The 17,536-nt window shown below is 40.4% G+C and overlaps 1 protein-coding gene and 2 non-coding genes across 5 annotated transcripts; 1 reads left to right on the top strand and 2 right to left on the bottom strand.

Annotated features, from left to right (window-relative positions):
• Positions 1-616: 616 nt before the first annotated feature.
• On the bottom strand, positions 617-17,527 carry eogt (EGF domain-specific O-linked N-acetylglucosamine (GlcNAc) transferase). Of its 3 annotated transcripts, none has more exons than XM_040116565.1 (16): positions 17,431-17,527; positions 15,872-16,124; positions 15,122-15,222; positions 14,725-14,833; positions 14,379-14,473; positions 14,180-14,284; positions 10,991-11,097; positions 10,504-10,607; positions 9,434-9,526; positions 8,938-9,009; positions 8,066-8,152; positions 4,134-4,202; positions 3,732-3,793; positions 3,433-3,552; positions 2,452-2,554; positions 619-2,141 (listed from the first exon to the last, which is right to left on the bottom strand). In XM_040116565.1, exons 2-16 carry the CDS (start codon positions 16,073-16,075, stop codon positions 1,995-1,997), a joined length of 1,578 nt encoding a protein of 525 aa, XP_039972499.1. In that variant the 5' UTR covers positions 16,076-16,124; positions 17,431-17,527; the 3' UTR covers positions 619-1,994. The 3 variants fall into 3 exon arrangements, with proteins under 3 accessions (XP_039972501.1, XP_039972499.1, XP_039972500.1); XM_040116566.1 differs by lacking the exon at positions 17,431-17,527 and adding an exon at positions 16,301-16,396; XM_040116567.1 differs by lacking the exons at positions 14,725-14,833; positions 15,122-15,222 and having other exon boundaries at positions 617-2,141.
• trnar-acg lies at positions 13,322-13,394 on the bottom strand. The gene has a single exon. It is a non-coding gene; the product is annotated as a tRNA-Arg (tRNA).
• Positions 13,986-14,057, top strand: trnae-cuc. Its single transcript has one exon. It is a non-coding gene; the product is annotated as a tRNA-Glu (tRNA).
• Positions 17,528-17,536: the final 9 nt, after the last annotated feature.

Below are 17,536 nucleotides of genomic sequence, written 5' to 3' on the forward strand. Positions count from 1 at the left end.
ATTTCTTTACGAGGTCACTGGCCGTAACCCGAGCAGGGCCATAAATAGTGTCCATCCCAGACAGGCCCGGTGTCTGTCAATACTGGGAAAGTTCAGACCCAACTTCCGCAAAGAGCGGGCAGGAGCACGACTGCTCACATCAAACTTGTGATATTGGAGCAAACACACTTGAACCAACATTGTCTTCGTATGACCCAGTTGATATATTTGTACGCGAGTTATTTCCACTTTCTACACTGTCGGATCAAGTCTGTCAGGGACCATCACACAGCGCAGGGTGGAGGATTGGCCCCTTGCGTGGTGCTGTACTGCCCCCATGTGGCTATGATGCGTCACTGTTAACTCTGGGAGTTTTTGAGGCTATCCAGATTTATTATGGCGACAGTAAAAACTGAACTAGTGCCCTTTTGCGAAGAGCGCGTTCCCTCCTTAGACATGAACTCTCTAAAATAATGAAACCGACAGCAAAGAGCTGCCTGGGATCAGCAAGAACTGGCAAGACAGAGGCTTCAGTTTTTCCCCTCCAAGGTCAGACTCCAAAAGATGATTTATTAATTTCAGGATGAATTAAATCTCTGATGCCTAATATGGCTGACACAGATAGGAGGACATGCTTCAGCATTTTTTAGAATTATTTATTTCAAAATATTACACAGCTTTGGAATATGAAATCACCTATACGACTAGCAAAGCCCTGACCAAAAAGGTCTGACTCAGGTCAACATGGTTTCCCCGATAAATAAAACATCAAGCTCACGGAGAGACCAAGAAACATGAAAATGATCCTCTGATCTCTCAAAATACTCTTATGCATTGCATCAGGTTGCATGCAAATTGTGCTCATTCTCTAATTTACTGTAAAATATAAGACTAACAGCAATTCAGAAGGCTTTAGGAAAGGTAGCAACTGGAAGCAGCCCCCTCATTTGACCAAACTGATAATGCATTTCCTTTGATTAAGTGCAAAGGAATTCCCAGTAAAACAGACATCAGTATCAAAAGGATGGTCCATTGGACCAACAAGACATACGCTTAAATAATGACTGTGACAAACATAAAAGAAAACCATTTAAACTTTAAATAGAAATGTAATAGTAAAAGGTAGATTTAAAGAGCCTGTGAGATAGTTTTGATATTTGACTGACAAAAGATAATTGTCATTATGTTTTGAGAAACAATGGAGTGTTGAAACTTAAAATACTTGAATGTATATTTCACAATACTTAATAACAGTGTTTTAAAGTATGAATGTACTTGCACGCACACATAGCACAAATACTGATACAAAAGAAAAAAGCCTCCTGGCAGGAGGAGTGTCTCACTTACCTTCTGTCTCTTATTTTTATTTTTTTTAGAGTTTCTAGTGTTTTTAGTGTTGATGAGCATATCTGAAAACCACATGATTTCGATATGCAAACTAACTGCAAAAAAAGTCTTAGTTTGCCGCTATATGAGCAAATCCAGCATGTGAATACTGGACATCATATTAGAGGGGTATATGCTAGATGTGCTCAGAAACTCTGGTGTGAATATGAACAGCTCTGAAGAGGCTCGCATCAAGGTGACACTGATCAAATGTGACAAGATGTCGCATGTGAAGGGATGCTGTAACAGCTGCTCATTAGCTAACTTTGTCGGCGTGGAATGAAGCAGACGCATGGGAGGTAATGAAGAAACATAGGACACATCTTATCGCTCTCCAGATGCTTCGACTGCACTCCCCTCGTCCTTAAACTGATTTGACACTAATAGAGCTGATGGAAGCTATTCAAAGCGGAGTTGTCCGCCATACTGCTTTCGCTCATCCAGACTTATCAAAGCAGCGGACAGGAGGTGACAAATATTCCATCTGACCACTGGTGAATGAGGTAACTTAAAAAAAACTGCTAAAGGTACATTGGCAGTGTCAGGATGTCTTTCGATCATTACAAAAGGCAGGATCGTGTTGAGAGTCCTTCAGGAGACAAATGTTTGGATCCCCTCTCACAGAGACTCTAGAGTTCATCATGAAGGGCTCGGCGCTGCCATTTGGGATGTTGTGTGACGTAATTGACTGCCTCCAGCACAAGCCGCATGAACTCCCCCACATCAAAAGAGTAGTTAGTAAACTTTGGATGGTCACCGAGGGTGGGATGGTGACCCTGCGAGAAGTGGTAGAGGAAAGTAGTATACATTAAATGGACATACAAAAGCACAGTGAAACAAAACAACAAGACAGCATAGGAATGTGTGTGTTCATGTTGTCAGGCTGTCCTCTCAGGTGACAGAAAGACAACCTAAGTGAGAAACGAGGTCGGCACATTTGTTCTGCTTTGTCTATAACTGCACATAATTAAATGTGTGCATGGGAGTGCAAGTGAGCGTGTGTACATGTGAGATGGGTGAGATGAACTGAGAAAGCTCAGGCTGAGGTGCCAGGGAGCTGATGGTTGGTACGGGAGTTTCCCCTACCTTGTCCTGTGGGAGCACTTTGTCCATTTTCTGCCAAGTCACGTATCGAATGCCCCGCAGCCGAGCCAAATCTCGATAGCAGCTCTCATCCTGACAATTATATCTGGGAGGGACAGATGCAGACACTTAATCTCTTGCTCTCCTCAGTCTGCCTCACTTTCACACTTTCTTACTCCATCTTTCTCTCTCTCTCTCTCTCTCTCTCTCTCTCTCTCTCACTGTACGCACACTGTGGTTCTCGCTCTTTGTCAGTCACCAAAATGCCAACAAAACCCTCCCAAACATGGTCACACACACACAAACAGACACATTGCAATCTTTTGCTCTAGCCAAGGTAGCCATGTGTGATGAATGCGTGGTTAATTAGGCAGTATTTCACAGTCATACACCAAGTGGCTGAGGGGTACTCTGCACGCTGCCAAACCCACTGCTATCCCTGCTCCCCTCTCTGTCTTTTTTCTGTCTTTCACTCTTACACACACACACACACACACACACACACACACACACACACACACACACACACACACACACACACACACACACACACACACACACACACACACATGCGCCTGTGTGTGTGCATGTGTACTTGTATGGCTATACATTGTGAGGAACAGTTTGAATTTTAAAACATTGGAGTGAGGACATTTAGGGAAAGTGAGGACATTTTTTGCCGGTCCTCACTTTCTGACACACCTTAAAAGGCTATTTGAGGGTTAAGACTTGGTTTTAGGGTTCAGGTTAGAATTAGCTTTAGGTTAGGGCTGGGGTTAGGCATCTAGTTGTGATGGTTAAGGTTAGGGTAAGGGGCTAGGGAATGCATGATGTCAATGATTGTCCTCACAAATATAGAAGTACAAACATACATACACAAACACGCGCACGCGCGCGCACACACACACACACACACACACACACACACACACACACACACACACACACACACACACACAAACACAAACAAAAAGTGTCACTCACAGCTCAAAGATGACAGCCCAGTCAGGGAGGAAGAGGAGGTGTGTCAGACCTGCCCCGTGCATCCCTATAAAGATGTCAGAGTTGTGGGTGATCCTCAACTGCTCCAGAAAGGGAACATCCCTGAGAGACAGACAGGCATTCACACATCAGTCATCTTCGCAGTGTGAACACTGTCATATTACACATTATAAAAAGCTAAACACTTTCTTTATTCTTATACAGCACTGTTACATCCCTGACCAGTGCTAAGCAGCCCTGAATAGCTCTTGTAGTAATGTGGCGAGCGCTGTATAACTCACTTGTATTTGTAGTCCACCACATTGACCTCTAGTAAAGGCACAGTCTTGAGGGCATTTACCAGCTGTAACAACAACAGAGGGATGTGTTGTCTGATCAATTAGAGAGCAAACAAATATGGGCACTGACCATTTAAATCACAAGTCTTTTTCACTAGTACTGTTTATAGCAAATACGATTTTAAATAGGCACTTAACAGAGGCGGGCAGTAAATCGATGTTAGAAAAGAGGGGATGAGTGAATGGGAGAGGTGTATAAATTGAAGAAAGAAAAAGGGACAAAAAGAGGGAAAGAAAGACAGAAGACAAAGGAGGACAGGTTGCAGAACAGAAGGGGGGAGAAGAATAAGTGCAAGGAAGAAAGAGACAGAAAGAGGGAGGGAGAGAAGGTGGTGCTGGACTCACCTCCACTTGGTTTAATATCCTTCTGTATTCTGTGCTGCGTGCCAGCAGGGTGACACGAACACGCCCCTCCTGAAAACAGCAATGCACCCAATAATCAATCAGCCAAGGACAGAAAAGACAGGCGGCTGGGAAAACATGATGTTCATTCAGAATAATTTAAAGGCTTCTTCTTCAAATGTCTCTCTATACAGCAGAGAGGAACAGATAAAAATGAGCTGAAATCATATTAAAAAGATATGCTTTTCTGATATGTTCTACTTTGTTTATACAGACAGTACAGAGATGCATTCTTTTTCTGTATTCTTCTACTGCCACCTTGTGTTCTGAAACAGTATTTAGACTTGTTTGAGACGTCAACATTTGTGACATGTGGGAATAACTAATAAGGATCAATTACAGCAACTTACAACCTGTGCAGTCTCTGGTACACAATGAATCAACCTCAACTACAACTCCTTACTACAAGCAGTGAGCATGGATTTAGAGCAGAACTAATTTCTCCTCGCCTACTTAAAATGATTTTTAAAAAATGTATTGAAAAAGATGCCATTCTGAGCAAGGACGGGCCAGAGCAAATTATGACAAGGGGAGATAGGAGGAGACGCGCGGTAGACGAGGATGAATAGAACACAATAGACGAGCGCAGCAGTGTGAGTCTCTGGTTGTGCCATTAATCTAGGGATGAAAAGAGGAGCTGGGGATAGGGTCAGGGCAGAGAAGACCTCTCATTCAGTAGCCGGGTCTGCTATGCCAGCAGCCCCATGTCTCGCTGAAAAGCCTCTTAACATATTTCCAGTGAGGGCCATGAATACCCAATGAGCTACTCCAGAAAGGAAGAAGTTATCGGGCTTTGCAGGTCATAAAGATACAGTCAAGTACTTCAAACCCGGGATCATAAAATTCCTCTGAGGACTGTTGGAGAGTTATAGATGTAGGAGATCATGGCTGTGAGAGTCTCAGTATGCTTGCATGTACAGCACTTATGCATGTACTCTTTCAAAAACTAGTGGGCTCTCTTCGTGAGTTTAACATAGTTAGGAGATCACCTACAGTGAAGTCTGGTTGTAGTGAAATGTATTGAGTTGTAGTGATTGTAGCAACTCTCCATCGAGCGTGGCTGCTTAGTGTGCCGTTCAATATCAAATTTACTGTAACAACCTGATCTTTGCTTAAAATGGCAAGGAAGTTTCCAAACTCCAAATCCCAAACACAGGCTTAGAAAACCATACTTCTTGTTTTCTATTTCTTCTAAAAACATTATGAAATTCAGTCCCCGAGACACAGTTATGGTATAGAGGCCAGAGCATTAGGCTACAATATTATAATGTGTTATGTCTTTTGAAATATACTAAAGTACACACTATTGAACTGGGTAATGCCTTATCAGACAACTGCTTCAAAAGCAGCCACGTTGCATCCGGTTGTTGGGTGGTTCTGAGCCAGCACTCTTAACTCCTTTTGTCTCTTAACCCATACCAAATTCCACGTGTATTAGGCTATGATGCTTAACAGTACGTCTAAAAGCCTTTTCTGATGTGAATGCGATCACAGGTCTAAAACTTGACTGGTGGTTCAATAGGAATTGACTGATAATACCACATCAAAATGGCTTTCCCGGGGCTCAACTCCTCACTGTGAACTGATATTCACTGCTTGCTTGTTGATAAGGAAAAATTTCCAAAAAAGTCACTATGCTGTAAAAAGTCTTAACTCAAGAAGGCTACAGTTAGCGTTTGAGTGAAGCTTCAAAAGGAAGAATGAGTTGGTCATTGCCAAAGCTCACTTTGGTCTAGTTTCTTCACGGTGCCTTAGCATAGATTTTTGATGGTTGGTACAGTTCTATATCCTAAACGTGAACACATGGTAACTCTCTCTCAAACAATATAGTTTAAAATCTCAGGCCTCCAGTTTCTAGCAGTTCAAGCTTCCAGTTTGTGCAGGTGTAAAGAGTAGCGGCAGTATTCACGGTATAAATAAGTTATAGATAAATAATAAGATCAAATGAGTAAAAAATAAACATTTCTAAGGAAGATTCTGACTTGTCAATATGTCCATTTGTAAAACTGAGTTAAGTGATTGCTCTGGTCATCTATTACATATACAGTATATGGTAAAGGTCTAATTTGCTGAGCCAACATTTATATGTGTATTAAAGTTAGGTTTGCAGGAGGCTAAATAATACTACATATGCTGATTTGGCACCAGAATGCCAGAAACACACATAAAGTCTCCCCCTACGGGGAATCAAACTCAGGGCATGGAATCCTAACCACTAGACCACCAGGGAGCTGTGCAAGCACCAATGGCTTGTATGGCAACAGAATAGCAATGTTAGATGGACTGCATTTAAGCGTGAACACGTTATTGCTTATCATACATTCAAATTAAGATCAGACCTACAGTAACATACTTTGAACATTTACATATTCAGTATTCAATCTTGGCCAAATGGAGTTGTTCTCTGATATCAAAAGAACATTTGAACATGTTTAGGGTAGTTTGTCAAGGAACCTAATTGCCTTTGCTTGTTGTCTGAGCAGAATCAACTTGAGTGGATAATTAAATGAAATATAAATAAGGAACTTTAATATATCAATTGGCACTTAACAAGGATCATAATGATTGACTAAGGCACTGCACTGGTTGTCTGTACCTGACCAAATAAAACAGTAGACTACCACAAGCTTTGTAATCAAAAGATTCAAACATGATGAACACAGTAGGAGCTCCATCATGGACAATGAGCCACCAATCCTGACCCCGGCAGTTCAAGTCTGGCTGGGGACATTTGTTGCATGTCATTTTCTGTAATTTCTCTAATAAAAGGCATAAAACGCCCCAAAAAAATCATGAGTACGATAGTTGTCCTCCTCCTTTCACCTTAACCTTTCCCTCTTCCATAGCTTGCCAGAAGGCATTAAAGTACAATGTGTTTAGATTTAGGGTCACAGAAGGAGAAATAATTGGAGTCGGAGCGTAAGAGGTGTAAGAAAGAGCGGAGGAGTGACATAAAATTTAAGCATACACAACAAAGTTAGAAAGCAGAAAGACCGGTGAAAAGGATCAAACCCTTCTTCACAGTCTGGCTGCATAAGTTAATGTACAAACTACAGCATTGAGTGCACAGAATCCTTAACACTAGACCACCAGGGAGCAGATGAATTGGAGGCTCATGAAGCAAGAATAGAGCCATTCTGGGATGAACTTTTATAAGGGATCTTATACAATTTAATACGTTTAAGTTATTTAGGCACAAAGCACATACAACTATCTTAATTCTGACCATTTTCCAAAGCAGTGATTTGAGCTTGCAAAGAACTGTAACTTGAGCTAGCTTCTATCTATCAAACAGAACAAGTCACAGCCTTCATTTGTTTTCAACGTTCTGTTTTCACTCTGTGCCAGTTGCTCTTCACTCAGACTATTTTGGTACATGAGTTAAAGGATACCAAATCAGCAAACTTGGCAAGCAGTCTCTGATGGCATACTCCTCAGGTTTGGAGTTTTCACATAACACTTTGTTATCGTTCTCAGTTTGTGTAATTGTTTTGGGCAATGTGACAAAGCACCTTGTTTTCTGTTGTGCTTTTCATCTGAGCAGAATTGAGCACCCACTGTATACTACAGAAAAATAAGCATGCATTTTGCGAATACACTCAAGCAAAAACAAATTAAAATAAACACAAACTTAAAATAAATGTTCTGCGACAGGGAGAGCACCAAATCCTAACCACTTGACTACCAGGGTTCTGGCACAGACACTGAGAGCCTTCTGGTCAAGATCATATGGCTTGTAAGGTAGAAGTATAGCCATTCATAGCTACGTATATGATATTTAGAAATAATACCAACTGGTTCAAATTAGGGTCCTGACTGTTATATATGGAAGTAAACAGATGTTAATTAGTGTTTCCTAAAGATGTTCTTCCTACCTTTGGCCCGTCTTGCGGGATGTTCAGCCGATGGAGGACATGCTGGGAGAACGCCCTAAACATCCCTTCACTATAGCAGTCTGAGATCTGCCATCAACAAACCACAGAATGTGTCAATTTTAGTCACATATGCAGTTTATTTTTCTTCCATTCAATTCAAAATATTGTATTAGAATGATTATTTTGTTATAGGTTGTATACAGTCAAGCAAAAAGATTAAAATTATTTCTATTTTTAGAAAATCTACTCTCTGATTTGAAATGAATTGAAGGTAAATTGAATCTGGCCACACTTTTGCACTACCGCATTGGACTGTGATGAAAAATATGTTATACACTGGGAATCTGATAATTGTAAACATATTTCCTGATTTCCCTGGAATGAATATCATATGAGCCTAAGCATTACTCAAGTCTGAGAATCTCACACAATGCTGTGTACTGCAGCTGTAACTGTGAACACATGAATATAAACATGACTTGTGCTGCAGGGGCAATCAAAAGCATCAGCTTGAGGCTGAACTATCAATATTTCACACCTCACGGCAGCTACCACAGGACAACACATATTTACGTGTTATCATCTTTATAGTAATCTCCTTGAAATTATCATTTAAATAACATAAGAACTTGCTGTGCTTTTGAACACATCACGTAAATATTTGATCCCAACTGCATGTTTATGAGTAAACAATCATTGTGCATGAATCTATCGCAAAATGCGAAATAAAAACATGTAAATGAAGACACAAATAAGGGAGCACTGAAAGTGCAGGGCACTGCAATTTGTTCAAAGCAAATACATATGTAAAGTACATCTGGTTAGCGGCTACACACACAAACATGCACACATATACATGAGGGGTAACTTACGAGAGGCGTGTTGTAAAAGAGGCCATATCTCATCCTTGGAAGGAGGGAAAAGAAGGCATCTTTGAAACACACCTACGGACAAGTGTGAATAGATCAATGAAGGAAGAATACAGGATAGCAAAGATACCTGTTTGTCTGTGTATATGTCATAGTGTAATACATACATGACGGAATATTGATGGACTTTGAGCATCTGTAGGAGGTGCTAATTTCTTATCTGTTCAGCCATGGTTGTACATACTAACTTCACCGTTTGTTTCATATATATTTCAACCAGACCATTGTTGCTGCTTGGGGACACACCAAGCACAATATTTCCTGTGTGCCAGAAGATTTTTCCTACAAAAAAACAACCCAGTACTGGAGAGCTATAACAACACTCGAAGGGCTTTAATGAACTTAACGGACTACCACTACAAACAACTAAGTTGGTTATTTCAACACCTTTACAAAGAAGGAGCATACAAGGACCACCCAGAGGTGACATTATACCTACTCTTTTCGAGTCATAGGTCTTCAAGTGGATGATGTCATACTCTGAGAAGGCCTTCCATGTTTCACTGAACAGATCTCCATAACCATAAAAACTCTGCGAATTGACATAAAAAAAAGAAGGGTACAAATGTTGATTAAATTAATGTTACAACTGAAATGAAAAACAAAGCAATAAAATGAAAATCAACTTCAGCCTTTAGCAGTGCTTGAGTCATTTATCTTTTTCCAAAACTCTGCTGGTTTTATTTGTCTAAACTTTTGATTGTATACAAAATCTGTTAGCACACTATTATCTGACAGCCTGACCCTATTTGGTTTGCAGTGTGCAGTTTGCGATGAAAGGCTCCTGCTTTCCTTCTCCCTGTCAGTTTTGGCAGCCTCCTGCTTCTTTTTCTCTCTTTCCTTTTTCCTCTTTACCTCTGTGCACAGTGGGGGAACAATGGGCCGGATAAGGCTGCCCGTAAATCATTCTGTTTTTCAACTGGTGTTTCCCCTTGATGTCTTCATCAGGCACTCATGCCACTGACTTGTTAAACAAAAACTGTGAGCATAGTACACTGCAGACAAACTATTGTTTGGCTTTCTTGCTGGGTTATAGCACTCAAATTATTGATTCTTGTGTTTTCAAGTTGCTCTGGACTGTAATGTAAGACAAGCTGTTTTCTAGGGAGAGAAAGCTCAAATATATCGCTCCATCTGCAAAAAGAATTTAGTGCGTTATGTATCAGCATTTTGAAATCTTGTGTTGTGATCCAAGAACAGTTTTGAAACTCCCAGCCTTAGGCTTTATTTCATAAATGTGAATTTATTTCGAAGGTAGAATAGAAGAGGCAATCACCAATTCACTGGAAGCAGGGCACATGGAAAGTCCTGCCTTATTTTTTATTTTTACAGATAAATAAAGGTGTGACATGAGCATCTTAAAATTTTATTTTCTTTTGCCTCAGACTATAAGGGGGACAATAATGCAGCAAACAAGTGAGTCATTTATGAATTGCTGCAATTTCCAGTGCTAATAGCAGGCATGTTTCCCTTAATTTGAACAGTTACCTTCAGCTAATAACAACCCACCGTGTCCCACATGACAATGTTGATATCTGTGCTGAAGGAGTTGTTGATGTGCTGGGAGATGTAGAGGTTGACAAAGTCACAGAAATGGTGGTACATGTTCACCCCTATGAGAAAAACACAGTTATTATCTTGTCATAATGTCGCAACTGAAAATGGAAAATAAGTTAACTGTCAACATCAGTCTGTTTTAGGAATTCTAACTAAAAGAAAAATAAACTACAGTCAAGCTTTCAATACATTATTTTACAATACAATATATCAATACATTATTTTAAATAGCCGGTTTTGGAGGAATCATTGCTATTACATAGTGGAAACATTAATTGAATTCTTTATCAAATGTCTAGCCTCAAACGAGTTAAATGTGCACACCTGACAAAAAGGCTTGTGTATTGTTTTCTTTTAAGACGTAATGACATTTAAGGTTTTTGAGACTTGTTTAGATTGCAGGGCTTTAAACTGACTCACGTAAGTCTTTGTCACTTACCAGCATCCAGTTTCATAAAAACTGTGGGTTTTTCAATGATGATTTCACAGTGTCCATCCTCTATGGGATCAAAGTCCAGCTCTGTGTATGTCTGCAGCTCAGCATACCTACAAAAACAGCACATCACATCAATGTAGTATTGTAAATAGAACTGTAAAAAATCTGCAATGATATGGTACAGGTGACACACCATGGAAATAAGAAGCATTACAACCCAAAAACATTTACAGCATGATGGATTTCAACAGTGATTGGATTTCTTTTAATGATCCTATGCTTAGGATTGGGAAATTTCTGACCTTTGCAGCTGCCAGTGGTGGCATCAAAAAAGAAACTGTAGCAGACAGAAATGCACACTGATACCCCCCCAAACCCAGCAGTGACACCGACATGAATGGGCTCAAAGCAACACAAACACCACTGTAATTTCCACAGAGACTGCCAAATTTTCTCCAAACAAAAAATTACACCATCAGAATTATCTGTAAAATGCTGAAATAACATAGAAATACGACGCCTACACTACCTTTAAGTATATACTTACAAGTCTATGTTGTCTCTACTGTTTAATCTGAAATAAAATAATAAAGTTAAAACAATCAGTAATATTTTGATATCTATCCTCCCTATTTCTGCAGTCCTCTCACTGGTGGAACTGTAGAACAGAACTGAAGAATAAATAATCAGTGGGAGATTTACAGTTCATGAGGCCTGACACTGATAAAAAATGTGATAACATTTTTGGTGTGACTATTGATGCTTCATAGAACATTTAATTCAACAATTAAGAAAAAGGGATGTGTCTTTAATTGCCTATTTAAAGGCATCTCATCGGTCATTTTAAAAGAGCTACAACAGTCATATAAACACTAAATTGTTATGCACTCTTTAAGACCAGGAGGGCTGGTACCAGCTCCTTCATTTTCTTGTAAAACATGGCAACGTGGAAGATATATGATTCATTTATCAAATTAAATAATTTAAAAACTTGTGCCCGAAGAGGTACTGTGTAACATTCATTATACAATGTAATGTTTACTGGCAAACGATACTAGTGGAGGCTTTTCAGTTTCAATGCTGCAAGCTGCTTTGATTGAGGAAATGTTTGATTGTTGTAGTCTACAGTGGTCATCGTAGCATCCCTCTCTGCACAAATGAGAAAACACAAGCCAGCCAGGGGTTGAACCCGGTATCTGATCAGTAGTCAGATGCGTTATCCATTGCACCACTGGCCACCCATTTGAAGGGCTGACTGAGACAACTATTTGAACCGTTGACGATTAGGAAAAGTCCAGTTAACATCTGTGTAACAGAGTAAAAATTTGATGAACTGAAAATTGATCTAGTCAAACTGAATCATGATAATAATGAATGGTATTACTAAAAATTTTTGATTTTCAGAACATGAGATAACAAATTGCTATATTAGATGGACATTATGAGCACCTAATTTGAGTGGTTATGTTGTGGTCAGCATTCTCTCCACAAATGAGGGAAAACGTGCTACAAGCCGGCCAGGAGTCAAACCTAGAACCTCCTGAGCAGTAGTCAGATGCTTTATCCATTACACCACCGGCCCACTGCCAAGGTATGTGATTTACCTTGTTAATCATTTAGAGAAGGCACGTTCCTTAGGGTTGATGTTGTTTAATAATGTGATGGTATTATGAATGGGCAAAAATAATGCTTTTACACAACAGTTAATTTCAGATAGTGGTAGGTTCTCTGGTCTCAGAAAATTAAAAGAAAAAGTGATGTGGCTATGATAGTCAACATAGAAGCATTGCATTGTTCATTTTAAACCATCAGAAAATTTCTGAGCTGGTCCTTCCTCCATTTTTTTTCACTGGCTAGAGATGGGAGTTATATGATTACATTCATTACACTACATAATTTGGACATTTTCCTTTTGGTTCAATGCTATACAAAGGTCTGACAGACAGGATTGAATAGTTTAGAGTGCTGAGGCAAATCCAGAAGATTAGGAGGAGTCCAGCTGTAAACTGTGTGAGACTGTGTACAGACAGACACCAGCTTTTTCACACAAGGCTAATGTTGGTCTGAAACCATTTCACAGACTGTGGAGGTTGAATTTTTACAAATGCGGTAACTTTTAATTTAACAACTCAAACAGAATAAAAAAAATACTATTCCTGCTATGCTATTACTAATTGATATTAAATAGAACATTTGTGATACTTAGAATAAGAGATACCAGCCTGCTATATTATGAGTAGCATTTTACATATACTGTGTAATTTAGTGATGCTGTACAAGAATATTTTAGTCAGTGGAGCATGATTCATTTTACAAATCATGAAAAATGCAACACGAGCCAGCCAGGAGTCGAACCTAGAATCTTCTGATCCGTAGTCAGACGCGTTATCCATTGCGCCACTGGCCCGCTGCTAGGGCTGCTAAGGCTGCTGGTTTCAACAAAATAGAAGAACAAACTCCTCCCCCCCACATTCCTGGCTGGTCCTGCCTACCCCCTACCCTTTGGGCGCTGCTTTGAGAAGAAGCAAGTGGTTTTCAATCCCTTCAGATATAGTATAATCACAGCAACAAAAGTGAACTGAGATGCTATATAAAAGTAGCACAAGTAAAGCAACTTAACAGAATTTTTTGAATGAGATCAAATATACCTGCTGTGGTCTATGAGTCACATTTTATTTATATTTACTATATATCAATGAGGAGAGGAGTAAATTAAATAGTTCAGTCTAAAATATCAGAAGGGGGCCTGCACTCTAAAGTCGTGCTGAAATCATGTCTTTTTCTATAGATGTATGCAGACATATTTCAGCACTTGCCATTCTCAATTCTACACACAAAATCAAGGAACACACAGGGATGTTCATGCAGATCATTCAGTCAAGACCATTAACAAGCACTTAACAAACCAACCTCATATGGACGCAAAAACCATGTACATATAACCTATGGATTTATGTCATACAAGAGAAAAACTCTTCACAAAAACCCCATCATCACCTCCCTGGTGGTCTAGTGGTTAGGATTCAGCGCTCTCACCGCCGCGGCCCGGGTTCGATTCCCGGTCAGGGAAATTCGTTTTTGGCCTCTTTGGTAACCATAAAACCATGTTTTCTCCAATTCCAAATAGCTCATTTCAAAGTCAATGGTTAAAGCTCGCTAACATAATGTGTGAATGTGTGTGTCCTGCCTCACCAAGATTGCAAGGGGCTCTTGTGCTCTCCCTCCGCCGCAAGTGCTCGCTTGTTAAGTATGCAATGACCACCAATCTCACCCCTCTGAATGAAGTCCTCCTTGTATCTGCAGCATAAACATGGATGAATTTCAAGGCACTCTCTCATCAGTATCAGTATAATGCTTCTTTTAAGGACATGTCAGGATGAGTTTTACTGACCTCTCATGACTTCTGCGTGGCTTCCGCAAGTCCAGATAAAGGTTAGTTGCCTTACAGAATCTAGTGTGGCTACTGCATTTTAATGATGAGTGCCCCTGGAAAATATTTAAGATTAGAAATATTTAGTATTCAAATAATATTAATAAACTCTGGACCTTGGAGACTTTGAGTGTGGTCTCTATACTATACTCTCTCTATACTACTGCTTTTGAACTGCAAATCATGTCCACAGGCAATCAGGCCTATTGTTTGTGGACTCTTGTTTGACACAGTGTCTCTATCTGCCCGTTGTTTCTTCCTGTTGACTTAGGAGGCCCGTGGGAACTGAGGAAATGAGCAGACTTACTGGCTTGCTGGCCTTGCAGAGTGTTTTGAGCTCAGAGAGACGCTCTTTGACGTAGCCAAAATCAGCCTGCTTCCAGAAAAGCTCCCGAGCTGCCTCCAGTGAACGAGCCCTAACAGATCAGAGATTCAGGCAGATCAGCAAGGCCCAAACCAAAATGGCTCATCAATGATTTATCCTACGGATGAGCACACTTTCACTTTGGAGAGACAATGGAGACTGTGGTTAAGTAAATTCAATACCTATGAATAAAAGAGTACTATTATTTTTGATACTTAAGATAACCGAGCTTCTGACAGACGATGGATGGCTGCAGTGAGACTGTAAAACGTAAATTATGTACACTATACTGCATTAGACTACTCAGAATGACAAATTGAGAACATGTGAGGAATATTACCATCCAGAGTCAGCTTTGGTACAGACTGGATAGCTAAAGCGCTTCCCTGGATCACAGTTCTTCTCGTAACCCCAACAGGCAAATAAATCCAGCAGTGCATCCTGTTGTAAAAACAAGTGTAAATATGTATGTGCGTGTGTGTGTGTGTGTGTGTGTGGGTGTGTGAGAGAGAGAGAAAAGAGAAAGAGAGCGAGCAAGCAAAACAAGAAGCTTCATATAGTGGTGTGACACAAGTTTGCCATCGAATGTTATCTTTTTACACAAAGTTGTGAACCTGAAAAGGTTCTGTAAAAATCACAGGAAAAACATTCAATGTGAGAGGTTAAACAGTGGGGAGGTTCAATGTCTAAATATGGACAGAAAGCAGATTCTGACAAAACGTATTTGCTAGTCCATTTAGTGAACTAACTAAGCTGATGGTGTGGTAACAGGTGTAATTAACTTAAAATAACTTTAAAAAACATGTTTCTCCCTAATACTCTTCTTATTACAACTGTAACTGCAATAGTAAAGTAAACTCCAGAGTAAACTCCCCACGTCCACTGCTCCAGTTAGGATAGAACAAAAGGCTCTGAATAATCTAGTACTTTTTAAAGAAGTTACATGACTGCCAACTCTTAAGACAAAAAAGAATCCTGATGTTTAAAAAATAAATAACGTACAGCAAAACTCAAAGGAATTGACTAAGGTGCTACCATTCTACTGAAAACATATTTCAACACTGAAAAGTGGACAGAGTCCATGTCTTACTTTAAAAGGGCAGAGTGGGTCCAGGCGACATTGCTTGGCGACCCTCTTGTTGTTGTAGAGGAAGTAGGGTATGTGCTCTGGCGGCAGGGAGATCTTGCTGTAGTTGAGGAGCAGTGCTGGTGGTTTGAGGTTGGTGTTCGCAGCTTTCTCAGTGGTGACCACAGTGGAGGAAAAAACTATGCCCAGCGCTACCAAGAGCAGCATAGTCAGAATTGCACAGACATGTGAGATAGCTGCCTCTCTTCACAGCCCTCTGTGAGAAAGGGAGAGACAGCGACACAGACTCAGACTTGCACTCTGTAATCTTGTTTGAAAGCCTAACACCACAGTATACAAGCATGTGGGCACAAGTAAGTGTGTGGGAACATAGCCCCAGGCGGATCGGAGGTCCACATAAGGAAAGGTCCTGTTGCAGGAAGTATTACTGACCTTTTTCCGACTGTTGTCTGAGCAATCATGTCTGAGACTGGAGGGCACATGAAAAGCCCTGGCTGGTAATAATGTGACCTATGCAGCGCCAGGTGGCCAAACCAGTATTTACACAACAGTCATTATTCCATTAACCAAGCTATTTTGTTAAAAGTTTGAAGCATGTATGTGCTTACACAGCCTAGAGCCAAGGACATTTTTCACTCTAAAAATCAGTGATGGAAGAACAGTGTGACCTTTGCGGATGCTGTAACCACAGTGTGATTTATAACAATGGCTCTCAAATCGTGTCACATCTGAAGGAGCTGAGGCTGATGTTGCCGGATCAACAAAATTAGTAAACTGTTTATTCTGCAGATTTGGTAACCATAGGTGGTAGGAGTTTGAGCAGGACCAGACCAGTCATTTAATTACAAATTCTTCAAACAGTCTTTGCTAAGGGCGTAAAAACTACCCTGCTGCAACAAAACGACGACTCGCTGCATCTGGGAAATCTAATGAAATACTCCAGGAGTAAAGCTAAATGTGAATTAACGTCGATGATACATATCTTGTGAGAGCATATGCTGAAATTAATCATTTAGGTGTTTATACGAGGCAGAGGGGTTGTTTTTCGTTTACAAGCCCCAGTAAATGTGTCCCCTGCCGTTATGTCCATGTCTACTGTCGCTCATGGGAAGAAGCGTACTTCATTTTAGCCAGCTAATTAGCTTAACTGTTATGTTACTATCAAACTTCTAGCTAGCGTAACGCCAGTTAGTTTAAGATAACGTCAACGTTGTAACCGACCAGGACCACTCAGTGACGTGACAGGCGTGTGAGATAAATCTTAAGACTGGGGAGATGCGGAGGTAATAACGCATTGCCTACTCTTTCCTATTTCAAGAAGTGTAAAGAATGTGAAAAATACTTTATTGGAGGCTAATGTGTGAAATATTTAGGTGTTGGCTAACATGTAGCGTTAGTTCCTGACAAAGCCAAGACCCCTTAACAAATCATTCAAGCTGTACCGATGTGGAGCGAAAGAACTGGATAAGAAACAATATTTAACATTTTCGCGGTACGAAAGCTTGCACTGTCAGTGGTCGCCTAAATCCCGTTGGTCCGAGATTGTGTGAGAGACAGTTTACCTGAATGCACAGCCTGCTACTCTCCAGACTGAAGCGACTATGTCGCCGGTGGTCGCCATAACACCGGAAACCTAATACCGGCACGTAGTGCGCAGCGATAGCCACT

The sequence above is a fragment of the Xiphias gladius genome, chromosome 21 (genome assembly GCF_016859285.1).
Source record: "Xiphias gladius isolate SHS-SW01 ecotype Sanya breed wild chromosome 21, ASM1685928v1, whole genome shotgun sequence".
Classification (NCBI taxonomy): Eukaryota; Metazoa; Chordata; class Actinopteri; order Istiophoriformes; family Xiphiidae; genus Xiphias; species Xiphias gladius.